The 15,923-nt window shown below is 33.1% G+C and overlaps 1 protein-coding gene across 5 annotated transcripts in view; it reads right to left on the bottom strand.

The window, feature by feature from the left end:
- The window catches only part of KANSL1L (KAT8 regulatory NSL complex subunit 1 like), a 112,943-nt gene that overhangs the window by 83,853 nt on the left and 13,167 nt on the right, over window positions 1-15,923 (bottom strand). For 2 of the 5 annotated variants that reach the window (XM_031451847.2, XM_064484999.1), the window contains exons 2-3: window positions 15,507-15,556; window positions 12,574-13,690 (exon numbers count right to left, since the gene is read on the bottom strand). In XM_031451847.2, coding sequence (XP_031307707.1) covers window positions 12,574-13,661 — 1,088 coding nt within the window. In that variant the 5' untranslated portion in view covers window positions 13,662-13,690; window positions 15,507-15,556. Of the gene's footprint in view, window positions 1-12,573; window positions 13,691-14,269; window positions 14,379-15,506; window positions 15,557-15,923 lie in introns of those variants that run through there. The other 3 variants (XM_031451848.2, XM_031451845.2, XM_064485000.1) reach the window with 2 other exon arrangements.

The following is a 15,923-nucleotide window of genomic DNA, read 5'->3' as shown; positions in this document are numbered from 1 at the left end:
ATGAGCTTCAATTTGGATAATTTGTTGCTATATGTTAAATTTTATTAACCACTTCTTCTTAATGTTTAGCTTCTTGTTAAACTGAAACAATAGTTTTCAATTCAGATATTGTATTTTTCCCCCTGAAAGCTAAGTGGTTCTTTATTGTATCTTCAATTTCTCTCAGAAGTTTGTGTTTTCCTTTTAAGTCTTTGAGCATGCTTACCATATTTTAGATATTTTAAAGTCCCTGCCAACTAATCTCATCGTATCTGTCATTTCTGTGTCTGTCTCTATTGAGCATTTTTCTCCTCCTCTTTTGCATGTCTAATAGTTGGTTATATATACATGTGTATACATATATATATATGTATATAAATACACACACATTTACTATGGACACTATGAATACAATGTTAAATTTCTCGATTTTTTGGTCTGTCTTTACAGACTAATGAATTTTGTTTCAACGGGTTATTAAATTATTGTTCAACTTCATTCTTTTCAGCTTTAAGACTTGTTAGAGCAGGTATAGAGTAGCCATTAGAAAAAAGGGCAAACTCAGCCTTACTCTTGAAGTGTGACCATTTGGGGGTCTGTATTGAATGCTGTAGATGTTCAACAAAGTCTCTCCACTCTGCTTATTTAGAACTCAAACATCTCTCAACCTTGTATGAGCACTGGAAATTGTTCGGATTACAATCTCCTAACAGTTTTTTTGTGTGTCCTTATGGAGTTTCTCCTGTAGTGAATAGTGGAGTATTTAACAAAAATCTCAAGAGGACCACATGAAGATTTCACATGGTCTTTCTTTGCATACATAGGTCCTTCCTCTCTAGCATTCTAATCTTCTGATTCCAGCTAACTCAGCCTCCCCAACTCTAATCTTTATCTCATTGAAGCAAGACCACTTGACTTTCCTCTCCTTGATATCTGAAAGAACTCAGGCAGAAAACCAGGACAAACAAAGGGTTCACCACATCTGTTTCTCTTTTCTCAGGAATCACTGAATCTCTGACCTCTGCTGCCTCATATCCATTTTCTGTAAATGACTGTTCCATGTATTTTCCCCAGTTTTCTAGTAATTTACAGCCAAGGAGAAAGTGTAGTACCAGTAACCGCACTCCATTAAGACTAGAACTCAAAGAACTTTTACACATGTGTGTATGTGCTCGCTCTAAAACACTTTTACTTTGTTTCCAATATTTCATGCTCAGAATTTCATTGCCTTTAAAACAAAACAAAACAAAACTAGAGTTGCAGTTTAAGGCCAGAATCTTAAAAAAAAAAAAAAACAAACAAACCCTGAAAGTGATTTATGGATTCCTGTTTTGGGTGTTCCTCGACTATTTCACGGAAGCAGAGCTCTTTATCCACCCTGTGTCACACATGTATCTACCTTTCAACTGTTCTGTAAGAAAAAAGTTAAATTATGTTTGAGTCACTATAGTTTTAAGGCTCTTCGTTACAACTTAGTCTTTATGCTAAATGTTATACACAGAAACTTCTTATAACCAATAGAGTGGACCGTAAGACAAACCCAAAACATGTGGTACTAACTTAGAGGTAAGGCAAAAAGCAGACAGGAAAGAGACACAGGTTGGTGATCCTTTCTATATTACACTATACTATATAGACTATTCCAGCAAAACATGATCATTTAAAAGAGAGACCAAGTACCTATCAAGACTACAGTTCTAGCAGAAGCAGCTAGAAAAAATCATAATGTTGTAATGCATTGGCTGTTCCCTGTTGTTTTAAGCCTGATATAAATGAATTTAGGCAAGAATTAGTTCATTCACAAGTAGAAAAAAAAAGAATACAACTCTTCTTAGGGAGGCTCTTTCTGATTACAGCCTACCTCTAACTTAAATGGGTAATCCAATAACACAGGGCCTTGAAGGAATAGAAAAGCCAACTGCTTCTCTAGATACTGCTACCAACAACAAAAAATTGTATTTCAAGAATGTCTCTTAACCACAAATGACAAATGCTGGAGAGGCTGTGGAGAAAGGGGAACCCTCCTACACTGCTGGTGGGAATGCAGTTTGGTGCAGCCACTGTGGAAAACAGTATGGAGATTCCTCAAAAGACTAGGAATAGACTTACCATATGACCCAGGAATCCCACTCCTGGGCATATATCCAGAAGGAACCCTACTTCAGGATGACACCTGCACCCCAATGTTCATAGCAGCACTATTTACCAATAGCCAAGACACGGAAACAGACTAAATGTCCATCAACAGATGACTGGATAAAGATGTGGTATATTTATACAATGGAATACTATTCAGCCATAAAAACCAACAACATAACACCATTTGCAGCAACATGGATGTTACTGGAGAATGTCATTCTAAGTGAAGTAAGCCAGAAAGAGAAAGAAAAAAATACCATATGAGATCGCTCATATGCAGAATCTAAAAAACAAACAAACAAAAAAACATAAATACAAAACAGAAACAGACTCATAGACATAGAATACAAACTTGTGGTTGCCAGGGGGATGGGGGGTGGAAAGGGACTGGGATTTCAAAATGTAGAACAGATAAACAAGATTGTACTGTGTAGCACAGGGAAATATATACAGGATCTTGTGGTGGCTCACAGAGAAAGAGAATGTGACAATGAATCTATGTATGTTCATGTATAACTGAAAAATTGTGCTCTACACTGGAATTTGACACAACATTGTAAAATGACTATAATTCAATAAAAAAATGTTTAAAAAAAAGAAAAAGAATGTCTCTTAAGAATTCTAAGCCACATAATGGGAGACAGCCTAGGAGGAGAAGTCAGATTGACTGCTACCCAAATGTACTGTTTCAGGTGGACGCAAGGTAGCAATCATTAAATTGAAAGAGAGCTAGATGGTCTAAGGAAAATAACTAGTAAATTAGCTAGTTTGTAGGCTTAACCAACTGTGACCAGGTGAGATCTCTGGCTATGGTATTTTCACATATAGCCGACTGGAAGCAAATACAATGGAAACCTACATTTTGGAGGCAATTCTGTTAACAACAACAACAAAAATAAAGCCTAGCATGTTCTACCTGGGGAGCCCAAATCTGCTCCAACAATAAACCGGGTGAGAATCCAGCGCAGCCTCCAATAAGGGTGTACTTCCCAACACCCATTTCAGATACAAACACAAAGGATGATGGATAAGGAATAATTCCCCAAGTGTAAAGTCAGGGACTATGGAAAACAAGGGAACTTTTCTCAGAAAGCAGAATTGAGATTCTACCAAGACCTTACTCCACTTTCAAAGCAGGAAGTCTTATTAATCGTTGTAAGATCCAGGAACTATCATGTATATCCCATTCTTCTCTTTTCCCAGTGGGAGTTTTATTGTAGCTATCTCTACTCTAATATACTTATAAGAAACAAGAAGGCAAGAGGGTTAGAAAACTTGTCTATCAGTTTATAGGTTACCACAACATAAGGAACCACATCTGGATCTGAAAGACAGGACTTTACTCCACCCATTGAATGTGGCTTTGTGTCATAATCTTAATACATTGTACAATTCTGCCTAGAATTCTGGCAAAACCCACTGTGTCAACTATCTAAACTGAAATTTTCAATATTAGTTTAAAAGGATTCACACATCAGATCAGCATATTTACTCTTGTTCTCTCCTACCATCTATCACTCCCTCCACCAAGTCAAAGAAAGGAAAGGAGAAATCAAAAATGGAGAGGTCAGGGAATACTTATGTATTCTATCAATACCATCCCCTTTCTCTTATATGGGAAGAATTTTGAAAGTTAATGGTCTGTTAAATAGTCTTAATTGTGCTTTTAAAAGCCTTGCATAGTATCAAACATTGATAAATAGGGACATATACATAAAACAAATAAATGAATTTTTTAAAAACTAACCAAAACACACTTGCTAAAGGATCAGTCTGAAGTCCTGCACCTCAGCAGTTCAACAAGCACTGTCTGTGTGCGTGTGTGTGTGTGTGTGTGTGTATGCATGTGTTTATATGAGTGCATACTTCTTTTGTTCAGGAAGCTAGGGTACCGTGTAGTGTTTCCAAACTATACACTGCACAAGGGCAGCTTAAAGGACAAGCAGGACTAAAATCCAGCAAGAGTTCTGCACTCCAAGCCCTGCAATAACAAATCTAAATCTACTCAGAGGAAGGGGCATCTTTTCCTACTGCACATAAATGGGCTAGTGATGGTCCTGCTAGTTACTATGATGGGCACTGAAAAGAAATAAGATAAAACAGGATTAGACTGCCTTGTTACTCAAAAAGTTGACTACCACTAACCGAGAATTGAGTACAGGCATTTTGACTATAACAGCATATATGCATTCCTGAATAACCCCATGTCCTGTAAAATAAAAAGAGCTGAAATTATGGAAAAAAATAGAATTAGAGCCAGATGACTCAAAATCTATGGAATTTAGAACTACAAAGTCCTAACAAAACAATAAAAATCCTTATAAAAATATTGGTATAGTTAAGTTTCCACTGGCATGTGCATCAAGAATAAGTCAGCCCATCCTTTTAAAGCTTCATTTCCTGGAACTTGTGTTTCTTCCTTTGATGTAGGTCCTTGAAGACATTCATTTCTAATAGAGACCAGTTTAATAAAAATTTAAAATATCATCCAGAGATAGCCTTCTTCATCAATCAATTTCTTTTTAACACAGAAGTACTGTCTTTACAGCTTCTTCAACGAAACCTGCAACTTTCTCAGATCTTTCAGCATACTGGAATATACAGCAATTTTTGACCAATAAACCAGTAACCAATTGTAATGTAGAAAGATACTTTCACAGAATTTTCAGCGTTTTTCTTATACTACTAAAGCTTTCTCTTTAGTTGTGAAAAAGCTTGCCCTTGATCATTCCAAAACATTAACGTGTTTGAAGTGGTTTGGGAAAAAAAAAGTTTAAGCCTAATTCCGCATTGTACTGACGTCATTCCCCTATATGCCAAATGTTAAAAGTTTTTCAGGGAGAAAGAAAATTGTTTAAGTCAGAAATTCAGATATGCATAAAGAGAAAGAACACTGGAGCAAAGTGAATGTAAAGTAACAACTTTTATCTTTCTTATTCTTAATGGATCCAACAGATAATAGATCTGTTTAAAATAATAATAACAACATAATCAATTATGCATGCAAATGTCCTTGTATGCTTATATATGCCTATATATGCTCATGTATAAGTGAAATGAATGATAGGTGTGATCCAAGAGACAAAGAGAATAGGTTTTTTTAGTTATTGTAAGGTTTTTACAGTAACTGAGAAGAGATAGAGTATAATTTGAAAGTAAAGGTGATCTGTATTACATTTTAAAGTATACGTGAACATATTGAAAATAATGTTTTTTCCTGGTTTTTGTTTGTTTTTTATTTTGCTTTTAGCCTGTACGTGCTAGGATCACAGGGAGACTTTGTAAGGATGGTTTAAGTTCTCCTACAAGGTTTAATTTGTTATCATGTAAATATTCCAAAGCAGGCTGCCTTGTGCTATGCTGATAAGATTGGCCAGCCTTGTGCTATGTTGATAAGATTGATTTACTTCTTAAAATCACCTTATCCATTTTTTACTGAACTTTTTATGTAAAAACTAAAATCAATTAAAGAAAAAAAAAGAAAGTAAAGGTGGATTAGTTGAAATATATATGGCAAACTTTAGGGTAACCACTAAAAATTTTAAATAAGTTTAATTGATATGCTAAGAAAGGAAAGAAAGCAGAATTATATAAAATGTTCATTTAAAACTACAAAAGGCAGAAAATATGTGGAAGACAAAAAAAGGAGAAAGAACAAGGGCAACAAATAAAAAAGTGACAAATGTGGTAGGTATTAATCTACTACATCAATAATCATTTTAAACAACAATGGTCTAAATACACTAATTAAGACAAAAATTGTCCGAGTGGATCAAAAAATAAGGCCCAACTATATGCTGTCTACACCAAACCCATTTTAAATATAAAGACACATCTAGATTAAAACTAAAGGGATAGAGAAAGTTAGACCATGCTAACACTAATCAAAAGAAAGTGGATGTAGCTATATTAATTTCAGACAGAGCAGACTTCAAAGCAAGGAAAGTCACCATGGATAAAGAAAGGTATTACATAATAATAAAAGGGTCAACACTTCAAGAAGACAACTGTTCTTAATGTGCATGTGTCTAACAAAAGAGCATCAAATTACATGAGGCAAAACTGGTAGATGAACGTGAGAAGAAATAGATGAATCCACTATTATAGCTGGAGACTGAACACTTCCTCTATCAGAAATGCACAGATCGAACAGGCTGATTTCCTGTAAGGATAGAGCTGAACTCAACAGTACCATTAATCAACTGAATATAATTGACATCTATAGCCTACTTCATCCAACAACAACAGATTACACATTCTTCTCAAGCTAACATGGAACATTCACCAAAGAGACCACATTTTAGGTGATAAGACATAATTCAACAAGTTTTAAAAATCAGAAATCATATAATGTCCTCTCTCAGGCCACAATGGAATTAAGTTATAAATCAATAACAGAAAGATTAACTGGAAAATCCCCTAAATACCTGGAGATTAAACAACATACTTCTAATTAACACATGGGGCAAAGAAGAAATCTCAGTAGAAATTTTAAAATATTATGAACTAAATGAAAATGCAAATACAAGTCATCAAAATTTGTGGGATGCAGCAGAAACAGTGTTAATGGGGAAAAGCATAAGAGAAAAACAGAACATACAGCATTAAATTAATATATTAGACAATAAGAGATAGGTAAAAATTAATCATCTAAGCTTCCACTTTAGGAAACTAGAAAAAAAAGAGCAAATTAAATCCAAAGTAAGTTGAAGAAAAAAATAATAAAAATCAGAGCAGAAATGAATGAAACTGAAACTATGAAATCAACTAAGAAAAACTGGTTCTTTGAAAAGATCAATAAAATCAATTAAGCCTTTGGCCAGGATAACTAGAATTAAAGAGAAATGACAGAAATTACTAACAAGAGAAATAAGAGACTTCATCACAGATCCTATGGACACTAAGCAGATAATAAAGAAATATCATGAACAACTCTAAGTCCATTAATTTGATAACCTAGGGGATATGGACCAATTCCTTGAAAGGTACTATCTGGCAAAACTCACACAAGAGGAAATAAACAATCTGAATAGGCCTGTATCTATTAAAGAAATTGAATCAATAATTTATAACCTCTAAAAACAAAAAATACCAGGCCCAAGTGGGTTCACTGGTAAATTCTACCAAAATTTAAGGAAGAAATTTTATCAGTTCTCTACAATCTCTTTCAGAAGATAGTAGCAGAGTGACTACTTCCTACTATGAGGCCAGCATTACCCTAATACTAAAACCAAAGACATTAAAAGAAAACTACAATCTCATGAAGATAAGTGCAAAAATCCTCAACAAAATATTAGCAAATTCAATTTAACAATGTATAAAAGGGCTTATACACCATAACCAAGTAGGATTTGCCTCAAATATACAAAGCTGGCTCAGCATTCTAAGTCAACTAATGTAATCCATCACATCAACTTCATCATATCATTATCACATTATTACATCATCATCCCATCAAAAAGAAAGAAAATCATGTAATCATACTAATAGATGTACAAGAAGCATTTCACAAAGTACAACACCCATTCACAATAAAAACTCTCATTAAACTAGGAATAAAGGGAAATATCTACCAAAAACCTACAGCTACATTATACTTAATGGTGAGAAATCAGACACTTTTCCACTAAAATCAGGAACAAGACGAGATATCCCCTCACCTCTCTTTTTCAATACTGTATTGGAAATTGTACTAATGCAGTAAGACAAGAAAATGAAATAAAATGTATACAGGTTTATAAGGAAGAAATAAACTCTGCTTGCAGATAACATGGGAAAAATCCAAAAGAATCATTTCTAAAGCTTATAACTAATAAGCAATTATAGCAAGGCTGCAGGATACAAAGTTGATATACAAAAGTCAACTGCTTTCCCATACAGCAGCAATGAACAAGCCAAATCTGAATTAAAAACACATTACCATTTATGTTAGCATCCCCCAAAATGAAATACTTAGGTATAAATCTTACAAAATATGTACAAAATCTAGGAAGGTGAGGAAAACTACAAAACTATGATAAAAAATATCAAAGAACTAAATAAATAGAGACATATTCCATGCTTATGGATAGGAAGATGCAATATTGTCAATATGTCTTTTTCCCAACTTGACTTATAAATTCACTGCAATTCCAAGCAAAATCCCATCAAGCTATTTTGTGGATATCAACAAACTGATTCTAAAGTTTATATTGGGAGAAAAAACACCCAAGATAGCCAACACAACAATGAAGAACAGCAAAGTCAGAGCATTGACACTATCCATATTCAAGACTTAGTATAAAGCTATAGTAATCAAGATGGTGTGGTATTAGCAAAAGAATAGACAAATAGATTAATAGAACCTTACAGATAGCCCCCAAATAAACCCACATAAATATGGTCAACTGATCTTTGACAAAGAAATCAAGGCAATACAGTGGAGGAAGGATAGTGTTTTCAATATACAGTGTTGGAAAAACTAGACATCCACATGTAAAAAAATGAATCTAGACACAGACCTTACACTTTTCCCAAAAATTAACTCAAAATTGACAATAGATCTAAATGTAAAACACAACACTGTAAAATTCCAAAAAGATAACATAGGAGAAAACTGGCAGAAGAGAACTGCCAGAGAATTAACACAACCAGGAACAGCCTTCACCCAGTCACTGATAGGATTTGATGTACAAATTCTCCAGCTTTCTCACCTCTCAAATGGTTAACTCAGGCATGTATTTTACACTGGATCCCCAAGAGTCCCATGGGGTATTAAGCTCCAGTCTTCCACAACAGTAAATTGTTTTATAAGACGCTATTTACTGGCTGTTCAATCAGTGCCTTATAATGTATAGGCACTTTATATTTATTATTTCATCTACTCATCTCCAGAACTCTTTAAATTAGACCAAAGAAGAGGGATCTGATTCAGAAGGTTAAGAATAACCCTAACCTTTGCTCAGAGTCACAGAGCAAGCCATGATAGTAACACAAGCATGTCCAGAACTTGTGCTCCTTCACCAAAGGAACAAAACATGAAGGGGGAGATTCTATTCATATTACAGTATAAGGACTGTATCTCAAACCTACAAAAAACATAGTCCTATTTTTCTTTCCAACTTAACTTTAAAAAAAAAGTCTAATGTCTTATGTAGTCTTTCAATCAAAAGTTCTTTTTAAAGTATATCAGCAATGTCATTATGAATTAATCTATTATTAAATATTTAAACATATATTTAAAATAACTAGTAATGGCTAACGTGAGTACTATTCAATTTCCTAAAACAATTACATTCCTTCACAGGTAAATTTCCTGATAGGAATGTAGGAGCTAAGGAATTTGTTTTTCTTATAGGACCTATAAACTAAAAAAAAAAAAAAAAAAGGCATTTGTAGTAATATAATCTAAGATTTTTAAGATAAATATAATACATTTTACTTATCAAAGTTAAAATGTTAAATATTAGAATAAAATAATTACTTTTAAATGTCCATATTTTGGCACATTTCACTCATTTATTCATTGAACACATATTCATGCTGACTCTAAAATGTGTAAGATACATCTTTTGACCAGTTTGGTACTAGAGACCAAGAAAGAAAGGAGGGAAAAATCAAGTAAAGATAAATTATACAGTATGGAAGAGGAAAAGATAAACATATAGAGAAAATTTCACAGATCATCAATTCTAATTTTTATATCTTCACAACTACATATACAGATACAGAAAAATTCATTCATTCACTCAATGAATACCACACAACCACTAAAAAATAGACAGTGCTAGGGAGTGGATACACAATGACAGAAAAAAGAAGTATTTGCCTTTCAGTTGCTTAAAATTAAGTTGCACAGCAAAGGAAACTATCAAAAAACCAAAAGACTGCCTAATGAATGGAGAATGTATTTGTAAATTATATATCTGCTAAAGGGTTAATATCCAAAATATACAAATAACTCATACAATTCAACATCAAAAAGAAACAAACTGATTAAAAAATGAGCAGAAGACCTGAATAGACATTTTTCCAAAGAAGACATACAGATAGCCAACATGAAAAGGTTCTCAACGTCACTAATCATCAGAGAACTGCAAATCAAACCTACATCATTAGAATGATTATCAAAAAGATAAGAAATAACAAGGATTACAGAGAAAAAGGACCCTTGTGCACCACTGGTGGGTATGTAAATGTGTGCAGCCACTATGGAAAACACTATGGAGGTTCCTTAAAACATTAAAAACAGAACTACCATGTGATCCAGCAGTCTGCTTCTGGGTATTCATCTGAAGAAAATGACAACACTAACTCCAAAAGATACATGCACCCCCATGTTCACTGCAGCATTATTTACAATAGCCAAGATGTAGAAGCAACCTAAATGTTCATCAATAGGTGAATGGAGAAAGATGGTTATATATACCCACATACACATACAATGGCATTCAGCCATAAAAAATGAAATTCTGCCACTTGCAACAATATGGCTTAATCTAGAGGGTAATATCTTAAGTGAAATAAGTCAGATAAAGAAAGACACACCATATGATCTCACTCATATGTGGAATCTAAAAAAACAAAACATAAATACAGTGAATAAACAGGTGGTTGCCAGAGGGGAGGGGTGTGGGGTGGTGGGGGAAAGAACAGGATTAAGAGGTACAAACCTCCAGTTATAAAATAAATAAGGCACGAAGATGTATACAGGATAAAGAATATGGTCATTAATACTGTAGTAACTTTGCATGGGGACAGATGGTTACTAGACTTACTTGATGTGAATGTCAAATCACTATGCAGTATATCTGAAACTAACATAATATTGCACATCAACTATATTTCAATGATTAAAAAACCCCAGTTCATTAGCTCTTCTCAACAACAAAAAAATAATTTACAACATTCACCTACTAAATTTTATTAAACTGAATTACTTCAAAAGCATTATAAATATAAAACCTGATAAATTTCTGGACTTCTTTCAGAACACATGTACTTAATAATGTGTAAGCATCAATGATAAGATGTTGACAAAGTTAGATGGTCCAAAAGAAAGAGCACAGATTTAAAGTTTCACACACATGGGCAAGAATCCTAACTCCATGACTTATTTGGCTTTTTAACCATAGGCAAGTCACTTAACCATGCTGAATCTTTTTCTTAAGTGAAATAAGGATAACAGGTACATTGAACAATATATAAAATGTAAAGTAAATAGCACAATGCCAGTCAGAAAAATATGTCCTCAATAATAACTATCAGCTCCCACATTCAAACACATTTCAAATATAATGATAACAGAACACCAGAAGCCTGGAATGCTCACTTTGTTTTACATTTTATTCTTCACTATAAAGATTAATATACTGACCTTCTATTTATTAGTAAAAATTGTGTTCAGCATCTAATTTCACGATCCTCATTTATCTTTGAGAATTTGATAAAAATGATGAATTTCTCCCTTCCAAAATACCACATATATATATACACAGTATTTTGCATCAATTTGGGGGCATTAACAGGTTCTCTGAAAGCTAGATTTAAAACTATGTTCTATCTGGTTGTTTAAATACAATTAATTCAAATCAAATAAAATTTAAAATTCAGGTCCTCCGTTGTACTGGCCACATTTCAAAAGCTCAATAGCCACATAAGCCTAGTGCCTAATGGATAACACAGATACAGAACATCTCCATCATCCCAGAAACTTCTACCAGAGCTGTTTTGGAGTATTAAAACAGTATTGTAGGTAAAACCATTTTTCTCTGTGTTTTTGTTTTGTTTTGCTTTATGAACTATCTAGATACCTCTCTTTGAAGCAGATTCCCAAGAGGGTAGAGACTGTGAATATTCTGCCCACAACTGAATCCCTAGGGCCCAGCACATAATAAGCAAGCAATATGTATCTAATAGCTGACATTATCATTTTGTTTTGTTTATTTCAATCTAGCAAAAATTAACTAAGTTGGTAAAGACCAGAGTTCTAAGCTGTAAATACAAGAAGTATATAAACAGTTCAAAATTTCTGAAAGCAGCAGGTCAGCTTGTATGTACTATCAACTGATAAACTCCTGAACCCAATGGGGGCTCCCTATGCAGACTTTAAAAAAAAATCTTAGCTATACATATTGGCTAGATCGCTTAAGCAACATTTTAAGTCTTGTCCATAGCCTACTCTATTCAAGAACAGGAAAAATACTTACTTATAGCTAATTAGCTTTTATTATTCATGTATAGACTTTTTCCTAGATAGAGCAGTTGAGTAACTTATTTTTAAACAGTATGTATATATTTATACACTGTAATTTTTAACAAATGAAGCATTTAAAAAATTCACCAAAGTATCATACCTTAAAGATTATGGCATTAAGATTTTAGAAAATCTATTTCTTTTCAACATATCTTGAAATTAAGACAAAATTACTGCTATATACAGAACAGTAAAAGGTCTAATAATAATTTTGCACTTACACTGCCACATTTTTTCTAATGGTATATTCATCCAAATCGTCATCAGAACTGCTATCAGTTGCATCAGAATCCAGACCCTCTTCAACATGAGACAACAGCCCTGTAGCAGACAGTGCAAATCTTTGGATTTCTGCAGCTGTACACCGTGCAAAGCCATTTTTTGTATCATTCCACAATTTATTCTCTGAAGTCAATATGTTGACATCTGGCTTAATTTCAGTGCATTTAGATAAAGTGTTATCCAAAATTGTGGTAGGTTCATGAAAAATCTTCATTTTGGGGAGGTGATGTTTCATAGAAAATTTCATTTGCTGACCATAGTGCTTAACAACATGCTTTGCCAGGAGCATCTGCAAATGTTTCTGGGTTCTTCTAGCCTGGCTAAGTAAAATTTTCTGTTTGCTTACACAGTGGAGTAAACGAGCATTCACTTCCTCCTCCTTTTCAGCAGCTGAGGAACTAACAGGCACATTTGAGCAGCCACGCCCAATTTTGTTTTGAGCACAGTGCAGTAAACCCTTTTTAATCTCAGCATCACTAACTTTATCCAAAAGTGCTTTCTTTTGGTACCACTTACAGTTTTTCAGTTGTACTTTTTCTACATTAGTGTCTTTGGTTGTATTTGAATCCAAAATAATTTGTACATCTGTTGTGCACTGACTTGTAGTATCTGACAGAGGTTCCTTTTTGATGAATTCTTCAGAATGAGAATGACAGATTTTACTGAGCTGAATGTTGCTGCCATTACATAGTATGTTTTTCAATTTATTGCAGTTGGGTTCCCCTAATTTCTTTTGTTTATAATTTTCATTGTATTTACTTAATGTAGCATTAGATCTCATTAAAAGAACTGTCTGATAATGTTTTGAAGACTGAGGGGAGCCAAAATGTTTTAAATTCACAAAATTAGTGTTAAGAGTAGGTTCAGGAGTTGGAAATCCCAGCATCTGAGAGAAAGTGTCTCCCTTCAGCTTTTCATCTACAGTTCTTGGACTTTCCATGCATAGCATCTTGTCAGACTCCATGGTACTTGGTAAAGATGAAAAGCAGATACCCTTTGTTGCTGCCTCCCTTAGAGCTGGGGTCATGGCGAATCCTGCAGATAATTACTGGAAACCTAAAATAATGTAAAAATAAATGATCAAATATCAAGAAAAAACACTTTCGGTGTTTCCGATTAACAACTGAATGGAACAAAGTTCCTCCTTTATTTCCCAACTCCTAACATTATCTCTTCTCTTTTCTAGCTCATAAGGAATTCAGTAAGGACTAAACTACTCTTAACTCTGACTGTGGGCCTAATACCCAAAACCTTAATGAAAGTTGCACACTACCTAGCACATAAGTGTTAGACAAATACTTGTGAATGTAATTATACCTCAGGATTCCATTTTTTTTTTTTTTTTTACAATGTTTAGTGAGAGCCAAAAGAGAAAAATTCCAACCTGGAATCTGGAAATTATACTTGAAAATATGACTCAATCTCATACTTGTATCCAAAACTAAAAGTACTATTTTTATAAAATATGATAAATTGCTCAAAAATTTCATTTCTTAATTTAAACTTCACAATCTGAACACTATCAATAATTGAAATATATAAAATACTGTAAGATAATATAAGTGAACTACAAACAAAAAATTGTATAATTACACAAGTGTTAAAAAGTAATGTAGTAGTGAAAACTTGCCTAACCTGCAATGCACAAAATTTTTTTCTGAAAAAGCATCTGCAATCACTTTTTTCCTTTTCACAAATGAATAGTTATCAGTTATCATTATAGAAGCAGTCACCCCTGCCTGAAAAACAGTGTGGAATATAACAGATGACACTAGAGATTAATCCCATAATTAAACAAATTTCATTGTATTTTATCAAAAGAAAAAGTATAAAGTCATATATTCTGACTCATAAAAAAAGTTAACCCAGTACCATTAAAAATTATGAAGACTGAATAGTTAGTAAAATAAATTTTATATCATTAACAATTACAAGTTTTTTGAAGACATTATGAAACTATGACACTCCATAATTTTTGCTTCAACCTACATGACAGTTAACAGTGATTTAAATGGCCACCCTCCCATACTGTATGTGCCCAGGTGCTAGTTATAACTCTACACCTTCATTCCTATTTAAATAAAATTTCTTCAAACAAAACCAAAAGCTAATTCTTTGCAAAGACTAACAAGAATGATCAAAATGGAAAAAAAGGCACAAAAATTTCTATACAATTAAAATAAAAATCTATACAGAGTTAAAAGCAAGTAATAGACTAGGAAAAGATATCTGCAATATACACAATAGGCAAAGGATTAACATCTTGAGTATACAAAGAAAGTATATAAAGGGATACAGCAGTAAGACATTTCAGAGATGATGACACCCAAATCATCATTAAACATATACTCAGTCTTACCAGTAAAGACGGAAATGTAGATTAATAAAGCAAGAGACCAGCTTTCTAACCACCAAACTGAACAGAATGTTTGTTTTAAGTCTGAAAATATCACTTATCATGAGAATGTGGATAAATAAGATTTCTCTCATCTATTTGCACTATAAATTGATTCTATCATTGGATAATAATGTGGAAAATGTGTTTGGCACAGGTGCACAAGAAGGCAATGTTTCTATTAGCAAAACATTCTTTCAAAGCAATTAAGATGGCTAACAGTAAGAGAACAGATATTAAAACATGATAGAATACAATAGAGCAGTTAAAGGATGATTTAGATCTGTATGTGTTAATATGGACAAATCTCAAAAACTAGTATAAAAGTAAAATAAAAAAAGAAATGGTGCAGAATATATATAGTATGGTATCATATGAATAAAACACACACACAAAATCATACCTTATGTAATGTGCATATACATATGTGTGTTTATGTGATTACAAGTATAAAAGATGAACCAAAAAAATACCCACCCAACTTGTCACAGTAGTTGCATCAGTATTTTATTACTTGGGGAAAAATACTAAATGGAAAAATGAACAAATGTTAATGGTTATCAATTCTGTTATAAAAATAGATGTTTGCTTTTTTAAAATATTTTACCATATAATATCTCCAAAAATGTAGAGATTTCCTATATAATTCTCTCTCCAAATTCTGTATGTCTCAAACTTTAAACACTTTTCCTTTATCCTAAATACAAAACAAATAGAAAAACAAAAATAACTCATATCATTGGGTTTTCTTTTAAAAGTATATTTTACACTCTACTTTTACGAGAAACAGAAAAATAATTATATAAAACAAGCTAGCACAGGGGAATTTTTTTTTCAAGATTCAATCTCTCATTTGATCAACCCAACAACCTATAATTTCTAATCTATAAACAT

The sequence above is a fragment of the Camelus dromedarius genome, chromosome 4, assembly GCF_036321535.1.
Source record: "Camelus dromedarius isolate mCamDro1 chromosome 4, mCamDro1.pat, whole genome shotgun sequence".
NCBI lineage: Eukaryota > Metazoa > Chordata > Mammalia > Artiodactyla > Camelidae > Camelus > Camelus dromedarius.
The sequence above is the reverse complement of the archived record's forward strand: the minus strand, read 5'-3'. Positions and strand labels throughout refer to the sequence as shown.